Below are 19,435 nucleotides of genomic sequence, written 5' to 3' on the forward strand. Positions count from 1 at the left end.
GTTGCTCTTGTTCCACCAGTGACTCAACATGAACACGATGATAAGGTGACATTAAACTGTCACGTGTGGACGAACAGTCAGTGCAGACACACAGTAAAGTGGCTGTTTGAGGATAAAGACCTGGAAAAGACTTCAATAAAGTCATCACAGTCTCTCTGTGACGCTGCTGTTACTTTTAGTAGAAGTTCCTTCTATTCATCGCGGTCCATTACTTCATTCAAGTGTGAAGTGAGAGATGGTCACAATCATCAAAGCTCCACCTTCAACCTTCAGCCTCAAGGTGAGAATATTTTCAGCTGATGAAGGATTATTATTGTTTTTGACAGTTAGTGAAGAAATGTTTCTTGTGTTTCAACATTTCTGCAGATGCAGCAACAGCAGCGACTGAATCCTCCGTTTCAAGCAGCACAGCAGCAGGTGAAGACCCAACATTTAACACTAATGGATTAAAAGGTACAGACGATTTCATGTGTGTATTGGTTTTGTGTTCATTCATTGACTGATTTAGACCTGGATGTGGTTTTGATGTGAGTCTTACGTGTCCTCTCGTCCTCAGACTGGTTGTGGTTGTTCATCGGTGCAGCGGTGGCTTTGGTGACGCTTCTCCTGCTGGCCGTCATCGGATGGAAGAGAACTAGAGGCAGGAGCTTTCACACTGAATGTGACGCCTGGAAGGTTTAATAAGGTTAATGACACTCTGTTTTGTCTCACAGGAAACGCGAGAAAAAACAAAGATGTGAGTTAAAACCCGTCTTTTACAGTTTTCCATGATCTCATATCCATAACATTGTGCTCAGCATCAAGTGCAGGACTGATGGTTGCTTTAATGTAACTCCTCTGTTTGTGCAGGTCGGAGCCTCATCATCTGCAGCGACTCGTTCTGCTCTGGAACCAACAGCCAACATGGTGCGAACATACGACACATTACACAGAAGGGCAGTAAACCGCAGACGAGCAGTAAATGAATGTTCATAACTGAACTTCCTCAAACTGAGCTAAAGCTGAAGCGTCGACTCTTCAGTCAAAGGTGTGGGAAGATCGTGTCTGAGTGCACATCTCTGTCTCCGTGTCTCCTGCAGGCGGATCCTGAGGGCTCAGGCGCCTACGCGTCCGTCTGCTTTAAGACCAGCCAGACTAAATGCCAGGTCAGCTGTTAAAAGCGCTGGAGCTGATGGTGTGAACGGATGCAGAGACTTTCTTACGTATGTTGTGTTGACTCATCAGGCTGATGAGGAAGAGCCCGTTTCCTACGCGTCCGTCAACTTCACTAAGAAGAACAAGGCTAAAGCTGAGGTGAGTTCGCTGCAACTTCCACGCTGCGTCACTTCTTCTTGGTAAATGTGTTGTGCTGTTGCTTTGCAGGTTTGTACTAAAGCTGATGATAATGGAGGAGATCCAGTGACCTACAGCACCGTGAAAGCTCCCCCTGCTGATCCCAGCAGCCTGTACGCCAGCATCAAGTAACCACGGCAACAGTGTCCTCAGGTCCTTTATCAGCTCATCAAACACATGTCGTCACGTTCAACAGCTGAGCTGCAACAAATCACTGAGAATCGTTTGTGAAGAGACAGGTAGAGAGGATGAACATCACCTGTAGGTGACGTGTGAGAGGCTTCAACAGCGGAGCAGAGTGAATGTACATAAAGGTTAAGATCCTTTATTTATGTGTTTGAATTAGAAATGATTTTATTTTGTTTAGCTTGATGCTGCTGGTCTGTATAAATCATGCTAGAATAAGACGCTTTGTTAAAAATCACTTGTAGTCCTCTTGTACTTTTCTAATTTAGCAACTTCATTGCTCTATTGTACAAAACAATTTAGCTCTTTAAGGTGGAGATTTAAGAATATTTATATTTTCTTGGTTTAAGTTTAAAAAGTGCCAAAAGTAAACGTGATTGAACACCTCCTGATGTTTGTGAACCACGTGGGTGTATTTTTGACGTGGGTGAGCTATTGTAGATTGTTTTACATTTATTTTACATTTTATTTTATTTTATATTGTTATACAACTGTTTATCAGGTTGCCTAATGTTGCTGATTCATTTTATTACATAAACCATTTATAAAAAAAAAGCAACCACAGGATACACTAAATCATCACTAAATCATCGTTCTAAAGGAAGTTTAGAGATTTTTCAATAGCATTCAGATAATTTGACTTTGACTTCAAATTTGGAATCTATTTAGTCAGTACTGGACTGAATTCAGCACCTTGACTGAATCTAGATTTACTTTATTTTACTTCTAAAATGATGCATTTTGATTTAGAATAGAATACATTCATTGTCCCGCAATGGGGAAATTACCATCATTTGCATTTTTGATATTTTGATTTGTAGTTTGTATAGTTATATTACACCTGACAGATCTGTGTTTTGTTGTAAATACTGCTTAAATATTTTTATATATATTTGCCGTATGACGCATCTTTTATTGTGAAAAAACATTTCAAACGGAAATATTTTGGCTGTGACCGGGAAGTGGTTTTCTTTGACATAAAAATGGAGGAATTGTGAATTTGTAGAATTTTCTTTCACATTAAATTAAAAATAACAACAGTTGCAGACTTAGCGTCGTCTTTATTGATATAAGGGAGTGAATGAGCCCAGCTCGGTGAGTTTGAAGCATAGAATGCTCTGTGGCTAACACCGTTAGCTTGAATAGCAAACGTTCGCCGCTTGTGTAGAACGCAGCTCCGAACGCAGCTAACGCGAGTAGCTCTGCACCAGTAGCTTAGATGACGCCAGTGTGTTTATGAGCTGCTAACTGAGCCGTGACACTAGTGACAGAGCTATTTGATACTAACTAGCCTTTTATCGCTGTTGTTTGTTGACTCCTGTTCTCATTTATGGCCTAAAGGTAGCAGTTAGCATTTAGCATTGACGTCTAACAGGAATCTCCCAGCTGCTGTTTGACTGGTTGTTTTCCTGTCGCGTTGGTTTGTTTACGTCTGTGCCAGATGTGACCGTGGCAGCCGTCGACCATGAGTAACAGCCACCCTCTGCGTCCCCTGGCCTCCGTGTCGGAGATCGACCACATCCACCTGCTGTCGGAGCAGCTGGGAGCGCTGGTCCTCGGAGAGGAGTACAGCGATGTCACCTTCATTGTGGAGGGAAAGCGTTTCCCTGCGCACCGGGTCATCCTGGCGGCGCGATGTCACTACTTCAGGTCAGTGCGCGTCTGCATGTAGTCAGCCAAGCTTTAGATCCTTCGAGAAGTCCCAAGTCTTGCATGAGCATCACTTGTGCTTTATGTATACTCTGTATAAGGACAGTGACACAGACGCGTGTTTTGGTTCAGGGCTTTGCTCTATGGTGGAATGAAGGAGTCCCACCCCCAGGCAGAGGTGTGTCTGGAGGAGACGCGGGCCGAGGCCTTCTCTATGCTGCTACACTACCTGTACACGGGCCGGGCCAGCCTCAGCTCTGCCCGGGAGGAGGTGCTGCTGGACTTCCTTGGCCTGGCTCATCGCTACGGCCTACAGCCACTGGAGGACTCCACCTCTGAGTTCCTGCGCACCATCCTGCACACGAGCAACGTCTGCCTGGTGTTCGACGTGGCCAGTCTCTACTCTCTGAGTGTTCTCAGCGCAGCCTGCTGTTCCTTCATGGACAGACACGCACCTGAGGTGTTGAACTCGGATGGATTCCTTCTGCTTTCCAAGGTAGGAGCAGTCATGAACAGAGCTGTTCATGATTTGTTTCATTGGTAATTGTTGCACAGAAAACATTTTATTATCTGCCCATTTAAGAATAAAAGTGTTTTTCTATTTTGTAGACTGCTCTGCTGACTGTGGTCCAGCGAGACTCATTTGCTGCCACTGAGAAAGAGATCTTTCTGGCCCTGTGTCGCTGGTGTCGGCAGCATGGGGAGGGGCCTGAGACGCAGGAAGTGATGACAGCGGTGCGGCTCCCACTCATGACCCTGACGGAGATGCTGAACGTGGTGCGTCCGTCCGGCCTGGTGAGCCCAGATGACCTGCTGGATGCCATCAAGACCCGCTCTGAGAGCCGCAACATGGACCTCAACTACCGCGGAATGCTCAGTCAGTCACTTTACTGTAAAAAATCATCATTAGATTTGTTGTTCTGCATTTATTCATTGCTTCACTAGTGCTTACATTCATGACATGTTGTGGGTTTCAGTCCCAGAGGAGAACATCGCTACCATGAAGTATGGAGCTCAGGTGGTGAAAGGGGAGCTGAAGTCTGCACTGCTGGATGGAGACACCCAGAACTATGACCTAGATCACGGCTTCTCTAGACATCCCATCGAGGAGGATGGTAGAGCTGGAATCCAGGTCAAACTAGGGCAACCGTCCATTATCAACCACGTCCGCCTGCTGCTGTGGGACAGAGACAGTCGGTAAGATGTGTTGGTGTCAGACAACAAGGTTTAAGCTGTATCTTAGAACATAAGTGCCATTATTGGCAGTATTATCATTTAGTATTTGAACGTGCTTAAGATGCCTGATGAAACTTGTTTAAATAGGATGAACGGGGCTTAGAGTATTCCAAATGTGTCTGTTTGTGTACTGATCCTACCGTCCTATACAGATCGTACTCCTACTACATTGAGGTGTCTATGGATGAGCTGGACTGGGTTCGTGTTGTGGATCATTCCAAGTACCTGTGCCGCTCTTGGCAGAATCTGTACTTCACAGCTCGAGTTTGCAGGTGAACTAATCTAAGTCCATTTGGCTTCCAGTAACATTAATGGGCCCCACGCCTTAACCCAGTGTATGCTGACATTAGTGTGTTTAGAGGTTATTGTTTATAGGCTATTTTCAATGTTAGCACAGTGATTTACTTTGAAGCACTAACATTTTAATGTTGCTCATTGTTGAGTGATTCTCAGCTTAGGTTGTGTGGTTTTTCTGCTGTCTCGTGTCTCAGGTACATTCGCATTGTGGGAACACACAACACAGTCAACAAGGTCTTTCACCTCGTGGCGTTTGAGTGCATGTTCACCAGCACCCCCGCAGTCCTTGAGAACGGACTCGTGGGTACGTCGTTTCACCAGCTGCACTTTGAGTTTGTCCCGTTTTCACTGCGTTCCCTCATTTGATGCTGTGCGTCCATGTGTTGCACCAGTGCCCAGTCAGAATGTGGCGACCATCGGCTGCTGTGCCAGTGTCATTGAGGGTGTGAGCCGTAGCAGAAATGCCTTGCTCAACGGTGACACGCGCAACTATGACTGGGACTCCGGTTACACCTGCCATCAGCTCGGCTCTGGAGCCATTGTCATCCAGCTGGCTCAGCCCTTTTCCATTGGCTCCTTAAGGTAAAGAAGGAACAGAAAGGGCCACGGAGTAAAGAGATTGTTTGTGTGCATTTCACATGGACGTACATGTTCTTCTGTATTTCCCTGTTGGTTCAGGCTGCTGCTGTGGGACTGTGACGATCGCTCGTACAGTTATTACATCGAGGTCTCCACCAATCAGCAGCAGTGGACGAAGGTGGTTGACCACACCAGGATGGCGTGTCGGTGAGGCTCCTGTCGCCGCTCGCTTGATTCTGACTGTCCTTCAGTTCTTCTTCCACAGCATAAGGAGGCAGAGAACCCTTTGATACCACCTGAGATCATCTAAATGTGTTTTTTCCCGTCTTCACTCATAGATCATGGCAAACTTTGAAGTTTGATAATCATCCTGCCTCTTTCATCCGTATTGTTGGGACTCACAACACCGCCAATGAGGTAGAAACTCAGTTCACAGTCTGGAACCGTTCAGCAATTCAATTTTATACAAACTTCATGAAATTTGTCCGTGTGACAGAAGGTTTCTCGCTGTTTACAACTCAAGGCCCTATATGTTGTTTGTACTGTAGATGTGAGCGCTGTCTCTGGTGAACGTTTCCCTGTGGTCTCCCTGCAGGTGTTCCACTGTGTCCACTTCGAATGTCCGGCCCAGCTGGACACACAGGTCACTGAAGGCAGTCCAGGTCTGGACGCGTCCGATTCTGGAGCCACGTCTCAGCAGCCGCGACCCCAAAGAGCGTCGCACACGCACGGCCTGCTGCCCTCACAGCCCTCCTCCTCCTCGTCCTCTCAGTCCCACCATTAAGAGAGACCTCGCCCGTGGTTTGGGAAGACACCAGAATGCCATTTTGCACAGCCTTCATCATCCAGACTCTACCGCTAAAATGCTGCTAAAGGCGATTGTCTCATTGTCAAAACCCTGTGTCCTTCTGTCACAAGTGCAACATTACAGACGGGCGTGTTTGTGGGAGCAGCATTTGGGCCTTCAATCGTCTCAGTTCTGAAATGAAAGTGAGCTGTTCCATCCATTGGCTTATCTATTTTGGTAAAGGTACTTTTTAGCTACTAAAACTCGAGTCAAACCACCAAGGTTAAATCTTTACTTCTCCAAAGACGAAGCTCACACTGAAATGTGGTTCTACTCCACCAAAGAAGTGAAGAGCGTGTGGGAGGAAGTTTCTACCTGAATTTTACGAGTCAATATTTCAATGAGACGTAGATATTTTTTTAAGAAACCGACTCTGCTCACTTTTCATACCATCAAGCTACTGTAACAGAGTCACGGGTGAATATTTTTCAAAGTTTAAAATTAAATGCGTCAAACGTTTGCCAAAGCTGAGGAGCTAACCCATTCTTTGGCATTTGTATGCAAACAGAACATAATCTAATTATGCATTTGCATATTCTAAAGCTGGTGACACACTTTCAGACCCAGTAAACCAAACAGTCTTCATCTGGTTTTGATAGACACAAGTCATACCTCAAGGAGAACGTCACTAAACTAAACCTAGATTTAAGTAAGTGTCTTGATTTCGTATTAGAAGCACTTGAATAGTTTAGCATAAGTGATGAGGTTATTTAAAAGTCGGACTGAGAGACTGGGACCAAACTGTATGCACTAACGCTGCTGGAAGAAAGGTTCCATCCAGTCCACACGTGAGCAGCTACTTTGGCACTTTATTTAAGTCTAGGATAAATAAAGGTTGCAGCTTGCGTCTCCTGACTGAAGTTCAGTACTGTAGTGTTAGATTTGGTAACGTCATGTTTGTATGTTGAAATACTTTAAAAGCTTGGATTTGTTACACTTGAGTAGTTTTCCAGGTTTTAAGCTCAGCTGTCGCTGCTCTGTGGTTTGTTTCTGTTCTGTCCTGGTGTTGCACTTTGGAAATGTCTGTCTTTAAAACCCAGTGTTTGACCCGACTCCTCCAGCGACCACTGATGTTTGTCTGAGCCTTGTTTAGTCCTGTTCCTTTACATTTTAGGAGTCCATCCTTTAGGTGGAGCTTTGTTTAGGTCATTTAGGAAACACTCAGCTTTGTGTATGTGTATAATTTAACTTAATATAAATATATATATATATAATTTGTGACCACTGATGTGACTGCATTTCACTGCCTCCTGTTCAACACCTGTTAAAGTAGTTGTTTATTGAGGCCAACTGATGTGAGTCCGTATCTTGTCTTCATTGCCTGAACCGCTGCTGTAACTCACAGCTGTGGTCTTTGACATGAGCAATACACTGATCTCTATCTCCAGCTGCGTCCGCGCTTCTGTTCCTGATCCTCAGCCTCACTCCAGCAGCAGTGGCGGTTCGGAGGCAGAGTCGTCATAAGCCGCCGGTCTCAGCTGATGCGCACGGTTCAGTCATCGGCTGTGCTTAATGCAGCGGAACCTTTGTAACATCATATAAATGACACAACAGGTCGATCTCCACTTTTCGGAGTCAGACAGTCGCTGTGCTCGTATTGGACATTAAATCTTAAAGTGGTATTTTCCCACTGTTCGGTGTCGGTTCGTGCTTCCTTCCGTCCTCAGCCAGTATTGACATTTGTGGCCTGATGGACGCGTTTCCGGCCCAGCGTACGACGTGTGAATAGGGGTGGTCCCGGACCTGCGGAGGGAAGGCCTCAGCCTCTCTATTTATTTCTGCTTTTCTCTCCCCGTCCCACGCCTCGAACGCCGCCGTGAGCCGGACCCTTCCGTCGAACCGGGCCGAGCTGGCGTTTTACCCGTGCTGGTGTCGAGTGAAGCCCGCGGCGCCCCCTCTCTTCGCCCGTCGGTCGAAACGTCCGCGCGTCCAGCTGATCGCTTCGAGCGGAGCCGTTTGTTGGACTTTACGGAACCTTCTCGCGGCCCAAACGGACCGAGTTCGCCGCCTGTGTCTCGCCAACTCGCGGACTTTGACACCAACGGGACGTGGGTGCTCTTTTCGTGGCCTGACGCGCGTGCTGATCGGGTTTCCCCAGTGACGACCAGGCCCCGGACGCGTCCCCAGCCTCGCGTTTCCTCCTCGCTTTTTGTTGGGAGTCATGGGAGACACCAGCGAGCGCAGCAAAGCTCCGAGTCTGCCTCCGCGCTGTCCCTGCGGGTTCTGGGGGTAAGTGTGACGCCTGATGCGAGCTGGATGAAGCCCTTCGGGGCTAAGCGTGGGCGATAGGCGCCGGGCGGGTTCGGCTGGTCCGAACCCATTGTTGTTGTTCTGAGCAGGCCGAGGTGGGGGTTGGGAAGTTGGCTAATAAATAACCTAGCTTCAGCTAGCTGCTAAGATGCTAAGCTAACGGAGCCGCCGGGGCTCGTGACGCGTCCGCCGCCGCGTCGCGAGGCCTTCGAGGACCCGGAGGGGGACGTGAAATGCTTTATCGGCAGCAGGTTCCCTTTAAACGAGCCGGGCTTCCTCCGGTTGCGCGGAGGGGAAGCGCAGCGGAGGAGCGGCGCGGCGCTGCGGCTTCGCCCTGACGCTAGCCGGCCCGCTTCCAGCTGCTCCCATTCTGTTCTCCAGCGCTCGGCAGGAACCACCTGCGGGCATATGTGGGTGACAACCTGCCACCGTGGTGTCATATGACACCCTGGATGGGCGCCCCCTCCCCCAGTACGCGAACTGGAACCAGTAACCCACCTGTCAGTGTCAGCCCCGCTGCTGGTTTCAGGAGTCATCGCTCTATTGTGTGTTCACTGGTTCTGGGTCATTGTGTTTATTCACCGTTAACGAGCTGTGTGATAACGTCCAGCTTTAAACCGAACCTGGTGTCGGTACCGATCAGGTTCTGTGGGTTCCTCGGTCTCAGTCAGGTTGGATCAAACCTGGTTCTCTTGTGGGTTTCTTGTTTTGTTGCCGTGTCTCTTTGGACTTTGTTCTGATCCACATGGGCCACGGTGGCACGTTTCCAGGTGGAACTGGGCTGAAAGTCTACAGTTCAGATCGTAAAGAACCAGCAGAGATCCTCGAAGTGTTTTACGTCTGTTGGCTTCACCTCCTGATTCTGTAGCATCTGAGGTTCCATTTTCTCCTGGTTTGAGCCCAGAAGAAAGGAACTCCATGAAAAGACAGAAAATGATACGTGTGTTTCTAAGTGTGTAACACGTCTCCAGCTCTTGTGCTGTGACACAGAAGCGGGTCGGAACTGCTCGCTGGGTTCCACTGCGGCTGTGGTGCAGTGGGTTCTGCTGTTGAGGCTGCTCAGTGGGTTTGTTGTTTCAGCTGTCGCTCTTCTTGCTTTACTGGATGGTGTCAGCGCTGCCGTCCACCTCGTGTGCAGTGAACGCTCACGATGAGGTCCGATCAGGAAACCGTCTATTAAAGATGTTAAGACGCGCCGGTCACGTGCGTCCTTAGAGCCTGAAAAGCGTGTGGCGTCTGTGCTGATGCTTTAGTCACAGCCCCTGAATGCACCACGGAGTTGCAGCTATTGACAGGACTCAGAGCTGACAAACACATTGTGGTGGAGTGAATGTCAGAGAGGCCCAGAAGGTGAGGCACCGACGGGACAGACCTGCAGGAACGGAACCAGGAGCAGGAGGAGGCGGAGCAGCTGTGAAATGCTGTGGTGCTGTGTCTTATTGGAGGCTGAATAAAGTGTGACGACGCTGTTCATGTGGTCACAAACGCCAAAATACTTCAAATGGCTGCTGGTTGAATTATCCAGTGACTGACGGAGCTCTGACATTTCATTGGACATAACTCTGAAAGTGAAGCTCGGGCCCATTAAAGCCTGCAGCAGCGTATGTACAGTTTAGTCTGAGCGAAACGGTACGTGGCCATTCAGGACGTCTCGTGGTCGCGTCGCCTCAGTCAGGTGTCTTCAGCGGCATCGTTTTGTAATTTCGTGCATTGTTTGAGGTGTTGGTGTTGAGGTGTTCGTTATCAATGAGATGTGTTTGTACATCAGAATAAATTGAGGTCTAAACAAGGAGGTGGTTCCATAAGGAAAGAGACAGGAAGGTTCCATGAAACCCTAGCAGAGCTTATGAAACGTGTTATGGTTCCTGCTCCGGATGTGATATAATGACATATAAGAGGAAATTAAACGTGCGTGCGCTGATTGAACTGATATTGGTCTGAGAGATAATCTAGGATCATATGTAACCATTGTTTATGTTGAGGGTGAATTTAATAAATCCTTCCCTTTTTAATATTTCAGGCGGTGAAATGTTAACGGCCGTGTTTGATGTTGACTTTCTGTTCTGTGTCCTCAGGTCCAGTAAAACCATGAACCTCTGCTCCAAATGTTTTGCTGGTGAGTTTTTCATCCCAACATTTCTTTTCTCATCTATTGTATAAAAGTATTTACGTTGCAGAGAAATGTTTCCTTCCTGAATTGTTTCCTTAAGCAGCTGAGCCTCTAAAGTCAAAGCACAAAGGTGATCAGTGGTCAGGTCCTCTGTTCAATGGCGTCATTTCACATTCAAACGTCAGAATCTGTATTGGACAGAACCAGTACGTTGTTGCTTCAAACCCAGAAACTACCTGTTTAAATACGTTTTTAAATACGTTCGGTTACATGCAAAGGCTGTTAAGCTCCTTCCATCAGATTGTCTTTAATGAAGTCTATGGGCGTCGAGGTGAAGTTTTTACATGAAGTTTTTTCTAAATCCTTATTAATCTAGTTTCTCGAATCTAGTTTGGGGCGATGGGTGGAGGGTGCTGGCAGCCCTGTCGGTAACCACGGTAACGGACGATGACAGCAGCAGCCCTCAGAATAGACTGGAGACACAGAAGTGGGTCGGTCCACATGGAGGCAGAGCTCCAGAACCAGGCGCCGGTCGCTTGGTGAAGCGAGAGGAGGGAAGTGCAGACGCTCTGAGCCTCCACAGCTTGACCTGAGTCACCTGCTTGGGGGCGGGGCCGGAGGCGGGGCTTACTGTCGCCGTTCCTACGGGACTTTAACCTTCTTTACACTGAGGAGGGGTCGGTTTATGTGATGACACCTGGTTGAGGCGTATTTGATGACACCGGCTCCAGTCTCTACTGTATCACAGGAACAAATGGATTTATTCCACTGAGCGCTAATGGAGCCAGCAGCTACCTACCAGCTAATACTGGGAGGATGCTTTGTGTACTTCATCAGTGTGAATATAGGCTCTCTGGTAGAAACATACATGCTGGAGGAGGCAGCTGTTATTACTACTAACGCTGTCAGCTGTTTGTGCTTCACCACGTGGAGCTTCTGTCCGCTCTCCTCTTCCTCTCTGTCCATATCTTTGTTTCCCTGCTCTATTTTTATGCTTCCTCTCTTCTGTCCTTGACCACAGACATCCAGAAGAAGCAGCCAGGGGAGGACTGCAGCTCCAAGCCCATCCAAAGCAGCGGGAGTAGCCAATCATCCGTTTTCAGTAGTGAGACGAGCAGCAGCAGTAGCCAATCCGCGTTGTCGTCGCCGCCCACGGGCGCCGAGCCGCCGTCGGCCGAAGAGCCCTCGCCCTCGTTCCCCAGCACCAGGGAAGGTGAGTGAGGAGCTGCACGCTGCGCTCCCTGTGGTTGACTTCCTGCCTCACCCCCTCCTCTCCCTCTGGTTGACTTGCTGCCTCACCCCCTCCTCTCCCTCTGGTTGACTTGCTGCCCCCCCCCTCTTCTCCACCCACAGGCGCGTCCACAGAAACGGGCCACGGCACGCTCTGCACACCCACAAAACGTCCACGGGAATCGGGTACGTCAGCTCCGCCCCCTGCGCCCCCGGACCCGCCCACGTTTGACGCCGACCCCTAACGCTGCCTTTGCTTTCAGCTTCGGGCTCGGAGAGCGAGGCCACGCCGGAGAAGCGGCCACGGACGGACGAGAAGGAGGCGGGCGGCGAGGAGGCCCGCGGGACGCCCCGGCAGAAGAACCGCCGGCGCTGCTACCGCTGCCAAACCAAACTAGAGCTGGTGCAGCAGGAACTGGGCTCCTGTCGCTGCGGTCAGTACCAGAACACAGCTTTCTCTGACACGGTTCTGTGGTTAACGGTGCAACAAGGTGTAGTTTCATGTTCTGACTGAAACCAGATCAGATGTCATTAACACGCTGGTGAACGACTGAATTTCACATCCGTCGTATTTAACAAAGCAAATGTTTGTCGCTTCCTGCCTCACTGCCGCTCGTCTGCCTCCAGGCTACGTCTTCTGCATGCTGCATCGTCTTCCTGAGCAGCACGACTGTCTGTTCGACCATCTGGGCCGCGGGCGAGAGGAGGCCGTCCTCAAGATGGTGAAGCTGGACCGCAAGGTGGGCCGCTCGTGCCAGCGCATCGGGGAGGAGTGCTCCTGATCGGTCACGCCGTGACCTGACACCCTGAGACGAGGCGCTTACAGAGAGGAGGAGGAGGAGGAGGAGGAGGACACGACACATGGGACGATGGGTGGGTGGGGGGAGGGAGGGAGGGGAGAACGGGAGGAGGGGAGGGGGCTCGGTCGTAACATCCCACATCTGACCCGACCATTCTGGAGCCGAGCTTGTTGACGTCCTGGTTTCCTGCCGGAGCGTCTGGACGAGGCCTCGGAGGCTGAAGCTACGTTCAGCATCGCATGTTCACACACTCGGCCTTAACCTCGTCGTCGAGGACGGACGCGGCCCGTTCTCAGCTGAGCCGCTCTGTCCGAACGGGGCTCCGGCTCCGGCCCACGCTGTCCCGCTCCTCAGGTCCTCATCACGGGCTTCACCCCGTCTTCCTCTTCCACCAGCGTCGTTCGGGCTGGAGCTGATTCTGACGGGTCGGGTCCAGGACGCCGGCGCTGTTCATGTTTTCATGGGGACAACACAGCCAAGCTCTGCCTCCGCTCACAGACGCAGCCACACTAAGGGACGGAGCCACGGATGAGTAGCAGACCCTCCCCTTCTCCGTTTACGTAGTGGTACTGTTCTTGAGACATAAAAGGGAAATGCAACAGAATTTTTGTATTCAGACACAGATTCGCCAAATGCCATGTTTTCACGTTGAAAACGAGCTCCGGGGTTCAGGAGAGTTTCTGTTCCAGGTGGAGGTCGCCAGAACTGAACCCACACGCTTCTTACTTACTCCTCATTAATAGTTGGATCATTTGTTGTTTTCTGGGTGATATTAGTTATAATTTCTATTAGTGAAGCTAAATGGAAACGCGATGGGGTTTGTCCCACAGGTTAAATTTGTGATGTCATATTGATGCACAACACAAAGGAACTTTGGTGAGAAGTGAACCAAACGCTGGTGGCACAGCTGAGGGTCCACTGGGCCGTGGGCGGAACCGGCCTCCGTGGGCGGAACCGGCCCCCGTGGGCGGAACCGGCCTCGTGAGCTGCAGCCGCTTCAGCGCCTCGCGCAGCGCCGGACCCGGACCCGCTCCTCCTCCTCCTGTCAGCTGGGATTCTACCAAAATCAACTGTTTGTGATGATGCAGAAGCTAACGTTTGTTACTTCCGGTTTAGTTTGAGCTTTTTTGTTTGACGCGTTCTGTGCGGAACCGGCCGTGAACTCTGCCGCAGATGCTTCTAAAGGGCGGGACGTTCAAACCAGTGACTTTGTCTGCAAAACGGCTTGAATAAAGTTGATTGAGGTGGAGCACCTTCATAACCAGACACCACTTAACTATGCTAATCTCATGCACAGCGTATTGTTTCCTGTCTCTCCCTTCACGGAGAAGCCAGCAATGGACCCGGCGCTGTGGAGGAAGGCTGCTTCTTCATATGTTCAAACTTTGTTCCTTTTTTTTTTTTTGAGTGCTCATGAGAAGTGGAAGAAATTGAATATCTTTCTGTAACTTTTAAAGAAAAATTATTTAACCTTATATCAGTTTGAGTTACTTACATCCTAGCATAGAGTGGCATATTTAGTTAAATGTATAAAAGCAAGAACATAATTCTGTCCTATTTTCTCCTTTTAATTTTATCGTGTTCCATTTTCTGCTGAGGAAAATAAACTGGATTAGAGGATTTCTGTGTGATGCCGTGTCTCCTTCCTTGTATCAGCTGCTGACTGAGCAGCATGAGTTCTGTGAGGTCCAGTAAACGCTGAAGATCCAGGAACCGTCAGATCTGAGACCATTTGGCTTTTTTAATGAAAAGTGTGTGAGAGGTTTAATTGATTCTGCTGCCGGAGCGATTAATCAAGGCCCGAGGCCCGTGTAATTAACAGAAGCGATTGCATTGGAGTCATGGAGTTAATGTTGACGAGCCGCCAGTGATCACACGCTGACGGGCTTCCGTCACTGCGGTCGCAGCAGCTTCTTCACGTGCGGTTCCTCTGCTCCGCCGCTAGATGGCGTCTGGAGCCGGTGACAAGGACGCATTACTTCCGTTCGCCTCCCATGTTTTGTTAATGACACTAAGATGGAACCATATGCTCAGTTGTGGCTCTGATAATTTATTAAAATAAAAGATGGCAAAGTCGCAGCGTTCTCCTTGTCAACTTGGCTCCTGTTTCCCCTCGTCTTTTCTGTCCTTGCTCTCGTTTCCCTCACAGTTTGTTCCTGTCGTCTTTTTTCTTCTTTTACTGTCAGTCTGATAATGAAGATGTGTTATTATTATTATTCCACGGTCTCACGCGGTCTTTACTTCGGCTCGGTTTGTTCCAGTAACACGGGGCGCTTCATTCATAGTAATTAATTGCTGTATTGAGCCGCGCTCGGTCGATCGTGCATTGATTTTTAGCAGTTAGATTTATTTTTAATTTGGTCATTTAATTGCCTGAATTTACTTAAACACGACTGTGGGAAGTCTACGTGAACGAGTGGACGCGCGTTTGGGCCTGATTCTCTCTTTTACTCTGCCCCATCTATTCTATTCTATTCTATTCTATTCTATTCTATTCTATTCTATTCTATTTTGTTCTATTCTGTTTTGTTCTATTCTATTCTATTCTATTCTATTCTATTCTATTCTATTCTGTTCTGTTCTGTTCTGTTCTGTTCTGTTCTGTTCTGTTCTATTCTATTCTATTCTGTTCTATTCTATTCTATTTTGTTCTGTTCTGCTTTGTTCTATTCTATTCTCCCCTGTATTCCGGACTTTTTTCACGGTGCGTGTCGACAGGTGGAGCTCCCGCTCGCCCGCTCCCCATCCGAGCCTTCACGAGGGTCCAGAGACACCGACTCACCAACAGACGCGCACGCGCTCGCGGGCCGTCGGGCTGTGAGACGTGCCGGAGCAGCGCTCGCGCTTCTGTGAGTTGAGCGGGAGCGAGTCAGAGAGAGAGAGTCCGCGCGGGGCGCTCAGTGTTGCACCGTCGGCCGGACCGGGCGGACCTGGTACCGGTATCGGGAGCAGGTTCGCTTCTTTCGTCTTTTCTCGCGTGTGTAAAATGGGATTGTGACCGGACCCGGAGCTGCGGGCGCCGCCGGCTTCTCCTGGCCGGAAAATGAAGCGTCTCTGTCGGAAGCTGGCGGTGGCCGTGGCGGTGCTGGTGTGGCTGGGAGCGCTGGTTTACCTGCTGGTGCTGAGCCGGAGGAAGCTGCCGGAGCTCGGTACCGGAGCGGGAGCGGCGGCGGGCGGAGGCGGAGGCGGAGACGCGGCGAACAACCAGGTGGAGTAGAACGCCTCCAAACACACGTGCGCGTAACGGAGCTCAGCCTCCGCTGGGTTCGGTCCGGTCCGGTCAGTCCACAAGAACACGGTCGAACTTAACTAACTCGTGAGTGAGAAAACGGCGCGTAACGGTTAACGAATGAAACGAAGCAGGTACAACACAGGAGCAACTCATAAAGCGGCATTAGCACAGAGGCCACTTTATTAGGAACATGGTGGTTCTGTGGGATTCTGTCAGAACCACCTCAGTGATAAACTGATGGGTTGAACCGGACTGTTCCTAATAAAGTGGGTGTAACACGTGTATGAATAGTTCTTTGAGGTTTTCCCGGTTGTTTCTACACAAAACAACCAACGGCCGGTTCTGATCCGGAGCTCTCATCAGTTCTTAGCTCCTTTGCGCGGAACCGGGGATTTCTCACCTGGTTTTATTGAGCCACATGCGAACGAGTGAAACACTGTATGAACATGTACTCTGTGTGTATCCACACATGTAGTCTGTGTGTACTGTGTGTATCCACACATATACTGTGTGTACTCTGTGTACATCCACCCTTGTACTATGTGTGTACTGTGTGTACTCTGTGTGTATCCACCCTTGTACTCCGTGTGTACTGTGTGTACTCTGTGTGTACTGTGTGCATCCACCCTTGTACCCTGTGTGTACTGTGTGTACCCTGTGTGTACTGTGCGTACCGTGTGTACTGTGTGCATCCACCCTTGTACCCTGTGTGTACTGTGTGTACTCTGTGTGTATCCACCCTTGTACTCCGTGTGTACTGTGTGTACCCTGTGTGTACTGTGTGTATCCACCCTTGTGCCCTGTGTGTATTGTGTGTACTCTGTGTGTACTGTGTGCATCCACCCTTGTACCCTGTGTGTACTGTGTGTATCCACCCTTGTACTGTTTGTACTCTGTGTGTACTGTGTGTATCCACCCTTGTACTGTGTGTACTCTGTGTGTACTGTGTGCATCCACCCTTGTACCCTGTGTGTACTGTGCGTACCCTGTGTGTACTGTGCGTACCCTGTGTGTACTGTATGCATCCACCCTTGTACCCTGTGTGTACTGTGTGTACTCTGCCGTGTACTGTGACATGTCCTGTGGCGTCCACTTATTGGAGCCTTCAGCTTTTATTGCTGTGGCTGGAAGTCCACTCTGCTCTATTGGCAGGAGCTGCTCGGTTCAGTCCTTCGCTACAAGCTGTTTTATTTGGAGAGGCCTCCGTATTGATGCGTGTGTGGGAGGGAGGGAGGGAGGGCGGCTGCACATTCAGCTCAGACTCAGTGTTTGTCAAAGTGACGAACGTTCATATCCAGACTCAGATTCTGCACAGCATCCAACTCACTTTGCTAAAGTGCTTGTTGGTATCTATGGTTACGGTCGGCAGGGATGTGACCTCTGACCCCTTCAGAGACTTTGTTAATGTTTGTAGTAAGTTGCTGATTCAGGAGCTGAAGTGGATCCTGGTTTAGAGTTATTGGGTGAAGTGTAGGTGTTTTTATTTGGTTTCCATCATTGGATCAGAACCCGACCCAGGCAGATGTGGTGGGACCGATCCCAGTGCGATGAGCCGACCCGACGCCCAGACTGTTCACGCAGCGACTCCAGTAAGTCCCCGTCTGATGGCGACGTGTCGATCAGCGCTTGTAAAGGAGTGGGAGGTGTTTCCAAATGCTGGATAATTCACTCATTGAAGCTTAATCTGCCGCTGCTCTCGCTGGAAGTTGACCTGCAGAAGATCCGCAGCTAAATGGCTCAATATGAAATTTGAAATGTAATTAAAGCACTTCAGTGGGAGGAGGAGCAGCTGCAGCCGCTCGCATGGAGGAGACGAGCAGTGGAGAGACTTCTCACGTGTGTGTGTGTGTGTGTGTGTGTGTGTGTGTGTGTGTGTGTGTGTGTGTGTGTGTGTGTGTGTGTGTGTGTGTGTGTGCGCGTGCGTGCGTGCGTGCGTGCGTGCGTGCGTGCGTGCGTGCGTGTGTGCGTGCATGTGTGTTCGGACCGGCGCTGCTTCAGGTACAGCCCGGTTCCGTGCTGAGCAGAAGCAGGAAGTGTTGTCCCTACCCATAATGCCGCAGCGTGGGGAGGTGAGGTTCTGGCGTGTGTGTCTTGTTTGCAGGGCTCCCGCTCTCATTAGGGGCCTAATTACAGCCTAATCACATTAATAGTGTTGGTGCTTTGGTTGTGCGACTGTGCAGAGGTGAGTAACGCGAGGCAGGTGGAGGCAGGAGTCATGGAGGCAGGAGTCATGGATGCAGGAGTCATGGAGGCAGGTGGAGGCAGGAGGAGGCAGGAGTCATGGAGGCAGGAGTCATGGAGGCAGGTGGAGGCAGGAGTCATGGAGGCAGGAGTCATGGAGGCCGTCAGCAGCGCTTCCTCCTGGTGACGTAGAGACGTCTCCTGTGTTTCTCAGGTTGAGCTGAAGTCGTGTCTTCACTTTCACACTGGGTTTCGTCCACTTTGTTTCTCTCCCGTATTTGTAACATCAGATTAACCTCCGTTCGGCTTCTTTCTCTCTTTTCTGGAGGAAACCAGATCGATGCTCTCACCGCTGAGCTCGTCGTCTGTATCAGCAGCAAACGCACAAACACAGCACGCGCACATGGACTTCTTCACTTCTCCTCCCATGAAATGCTCTCATTGTTCCTCTCTCTATCAGGACACGGGGAACGGGAAATGAGTTTTCAGAACAGCTGTAACCAGCTCCCAGGGAACCAATAACAATGAGGTTTATATGAGGCCTCTGCACAGCAGAACCCACAGCCGGGCCACGCGGGCCGGCCCGTGGCGCCGGGGGCTCGTTTGTGGGACGGCGGCTGATGAATCACAAACGCTGGTGTGAGTCTCATCAGCCTTTAGGAAAACAGTGTTAATGTCAGCTGTTTATTGATGATGTCATTTGGATGAAGAGAAAAACAGCTTGACTGTGTTTTAACTCACGTTGAGTTGTTGGTGGTCCCTGAATGCACCATGACCTTGTTGTTTGTGATTAGGACCCAGGATCGGACCTGAGCTCGTTTCGGTGACGCGGCGTCAGGTGAAAGTTGGGTTTTTCGCCCGTCTGGCTCTCGGCCGAACGCTCATTCGCTCTGATATTATGCACCAACAGCCAATTTGCAATCACCGTGCGGTTCCTGCATTAAGAAGCGCTGCTCAAAGAACGCACCAGAACGTGTGTTTAGCGTTTCCCCTCCTCCTCCATAAATGATTCAGACGAATCTGAAAATAAAAAAACAGCGCGAATCAGCATAAATGGGGTTTTCTGTGGTGGAGGATGCAGCATAATCAAGCATCTTTGACTGAGAAATTATCCAAGTATAGAGTGTGTGAAAGCAGTTGATGGTGACGGCGCCAACAAATCCACCATCACCGCTCTGAATGCGAACAGGACGCGTCTCGCCTTGAGTCCAGTTGTGATGCTGCAGCCAATGTTTTCTGATGTAAGTGAACCTCTCACTTGTCTTTGTCCTTCACAGTAGTGCTGCGTTTAGGGACAGCCTTGAGTGGCGAGGTGTTCAGGGACAGTACAAAAACTGGACTGGCGTGTCTTCACTGCGTAAATACGTGAACCTGTTTTGATATTTGGTGTTTGAACTCTTATTCCTGTGAATGTCAGCGTCGTTCATGAGTAGAGATGTGACTGTCTGCCGTTATTTGTGCACGTGTTGGAGTGAAAATAGTGATTCTCACCTTGATGCATGTAG

The 19,435-nt window shown here is 49.7% G+C and overlaps 3 protein-coding genes across 22 annotated transcripts in view; all 3 read left to right on the forward strand.

The window, feature by feature from the left end:
* Nucleotides 1–720: 720 nt before the first annotated feature.
* On the forward strand, nt 721–7,514 carry btbd9 (BTB (POZ) domain containing 9). 2 transcript variants are annotated; one of them, XM_029141158.3, is made up of 15 exons: nt 721–736; nt 850–906; nt 1,080–1,145; nt 1,225–1,293; nt 1,363–2,613; nt 2,960–3,168; nt 3,301–3,664; nt 3,778–4,045; nt 4,146–4,365; nt 4,557–4,676; nt 4,896–5,005; nt 5,094–5,283; nt 5,380–5,487; nt 5,619–5,697; nt 5,876–7,355. In XM_029141158.3, the coding sequence occupies exons 6-15, from the start codon at nt 2,984–2,986 to the stop codon at nt 6,062–6,064; spliced, it is 1,833 nt and encodes a 610-aa protein (XP_028996991.1). In that variant the 5' UTR covers nt 721–736; nt 850–906; nt 1,080–1,145; nt 1,225–1,293; nt 1,363–2,613; nt 2,960–2,983; the 3' UTR covers nt 6,065–7,355. The 2 variants fall into 2 exon arrangements, with proteins under 2 accessions (XP_028996991.1, XP_055362367.1); XM_055506392.1 differs by lacking the exons at nt 721–736; nt 850–906; nt 1,080–1,145; nt 1,225–1,293; nt 1,363–2,613 and adding an exon at nt 2,667–2,859 and having other exon boundaries at nt 5,876–7,514.
* Nucleotides 7,515–7,655: 141 nt separating this feature from the next.
* Nucleotides 7,656–12,594, forward strand: zfand3 (zinc finger, AN1-type domain 3). The gene is made up of 6 exons (XM_029141163.3): nt 7,656–8,356; nt 10,453–10,493; nt 11,509–11,700; nt 11,841–11,903; nt 11,981–12,151; nt 12,345–12,594. The coding sequence occupies exons 1-6, from the start codon at nt 8,289–8,291 to the stop codon at nt 12,497–12,499; spliced, it is 690 nt and encodes a 229-aa protein (XP_028996996.1). The 5' UTR covers nt 7,656–8,288; the 3' UTR covers nt 12,500–12,594.
* A 2,572-nt stretch (nt 12,595–15,166) lies between these two features.
* Nucleotides 15,167–19,435, forward strand: part of LOC114849240 (polypeptide N-acetylgalactosaminyltransferase 14-like) — a 45,502-nt gene continuing 41,233 nt past the window's right edge. For 6 of the 19 annotated variants that reach the window (XR_008693899.1, XR_008693900.1, XR_008693898.1 and 3 more), the window contains exon 1: nt 15,170–15,725. Coding sequence is in view for 10 of the 19 variants with exons in the window: in XM_055506523.1 (XP_055362498.1) it covers nt 15,561–15,725 (165 nt within the window). In the remaining 9 variants the exon portion in view is untranslated. Of the gene's footprint in view, nt 15,726–19,435 lie in introns of all 19 variants that reach the window. The other 13 variants (XR_008693903.1, XR_008693904.1, XM_055506527.1 and 10 more) reach the window with 7 other exon arrangements.

The sequence above is a fragment of the Betta splendens genome, chromosome 24 (assembly GCF_900634795.4).
Source record: "Betta splendens chromosome 24, fBetSpl5.4, whole genome shotgun sequence".
NCBI classification, from domain to species: domain Eukaryota; kingdom Metazoa; phylum Chordata; class Actinopteri; order Anabantiformes; family Osphronemidae; genus Betta; species Betta splendens.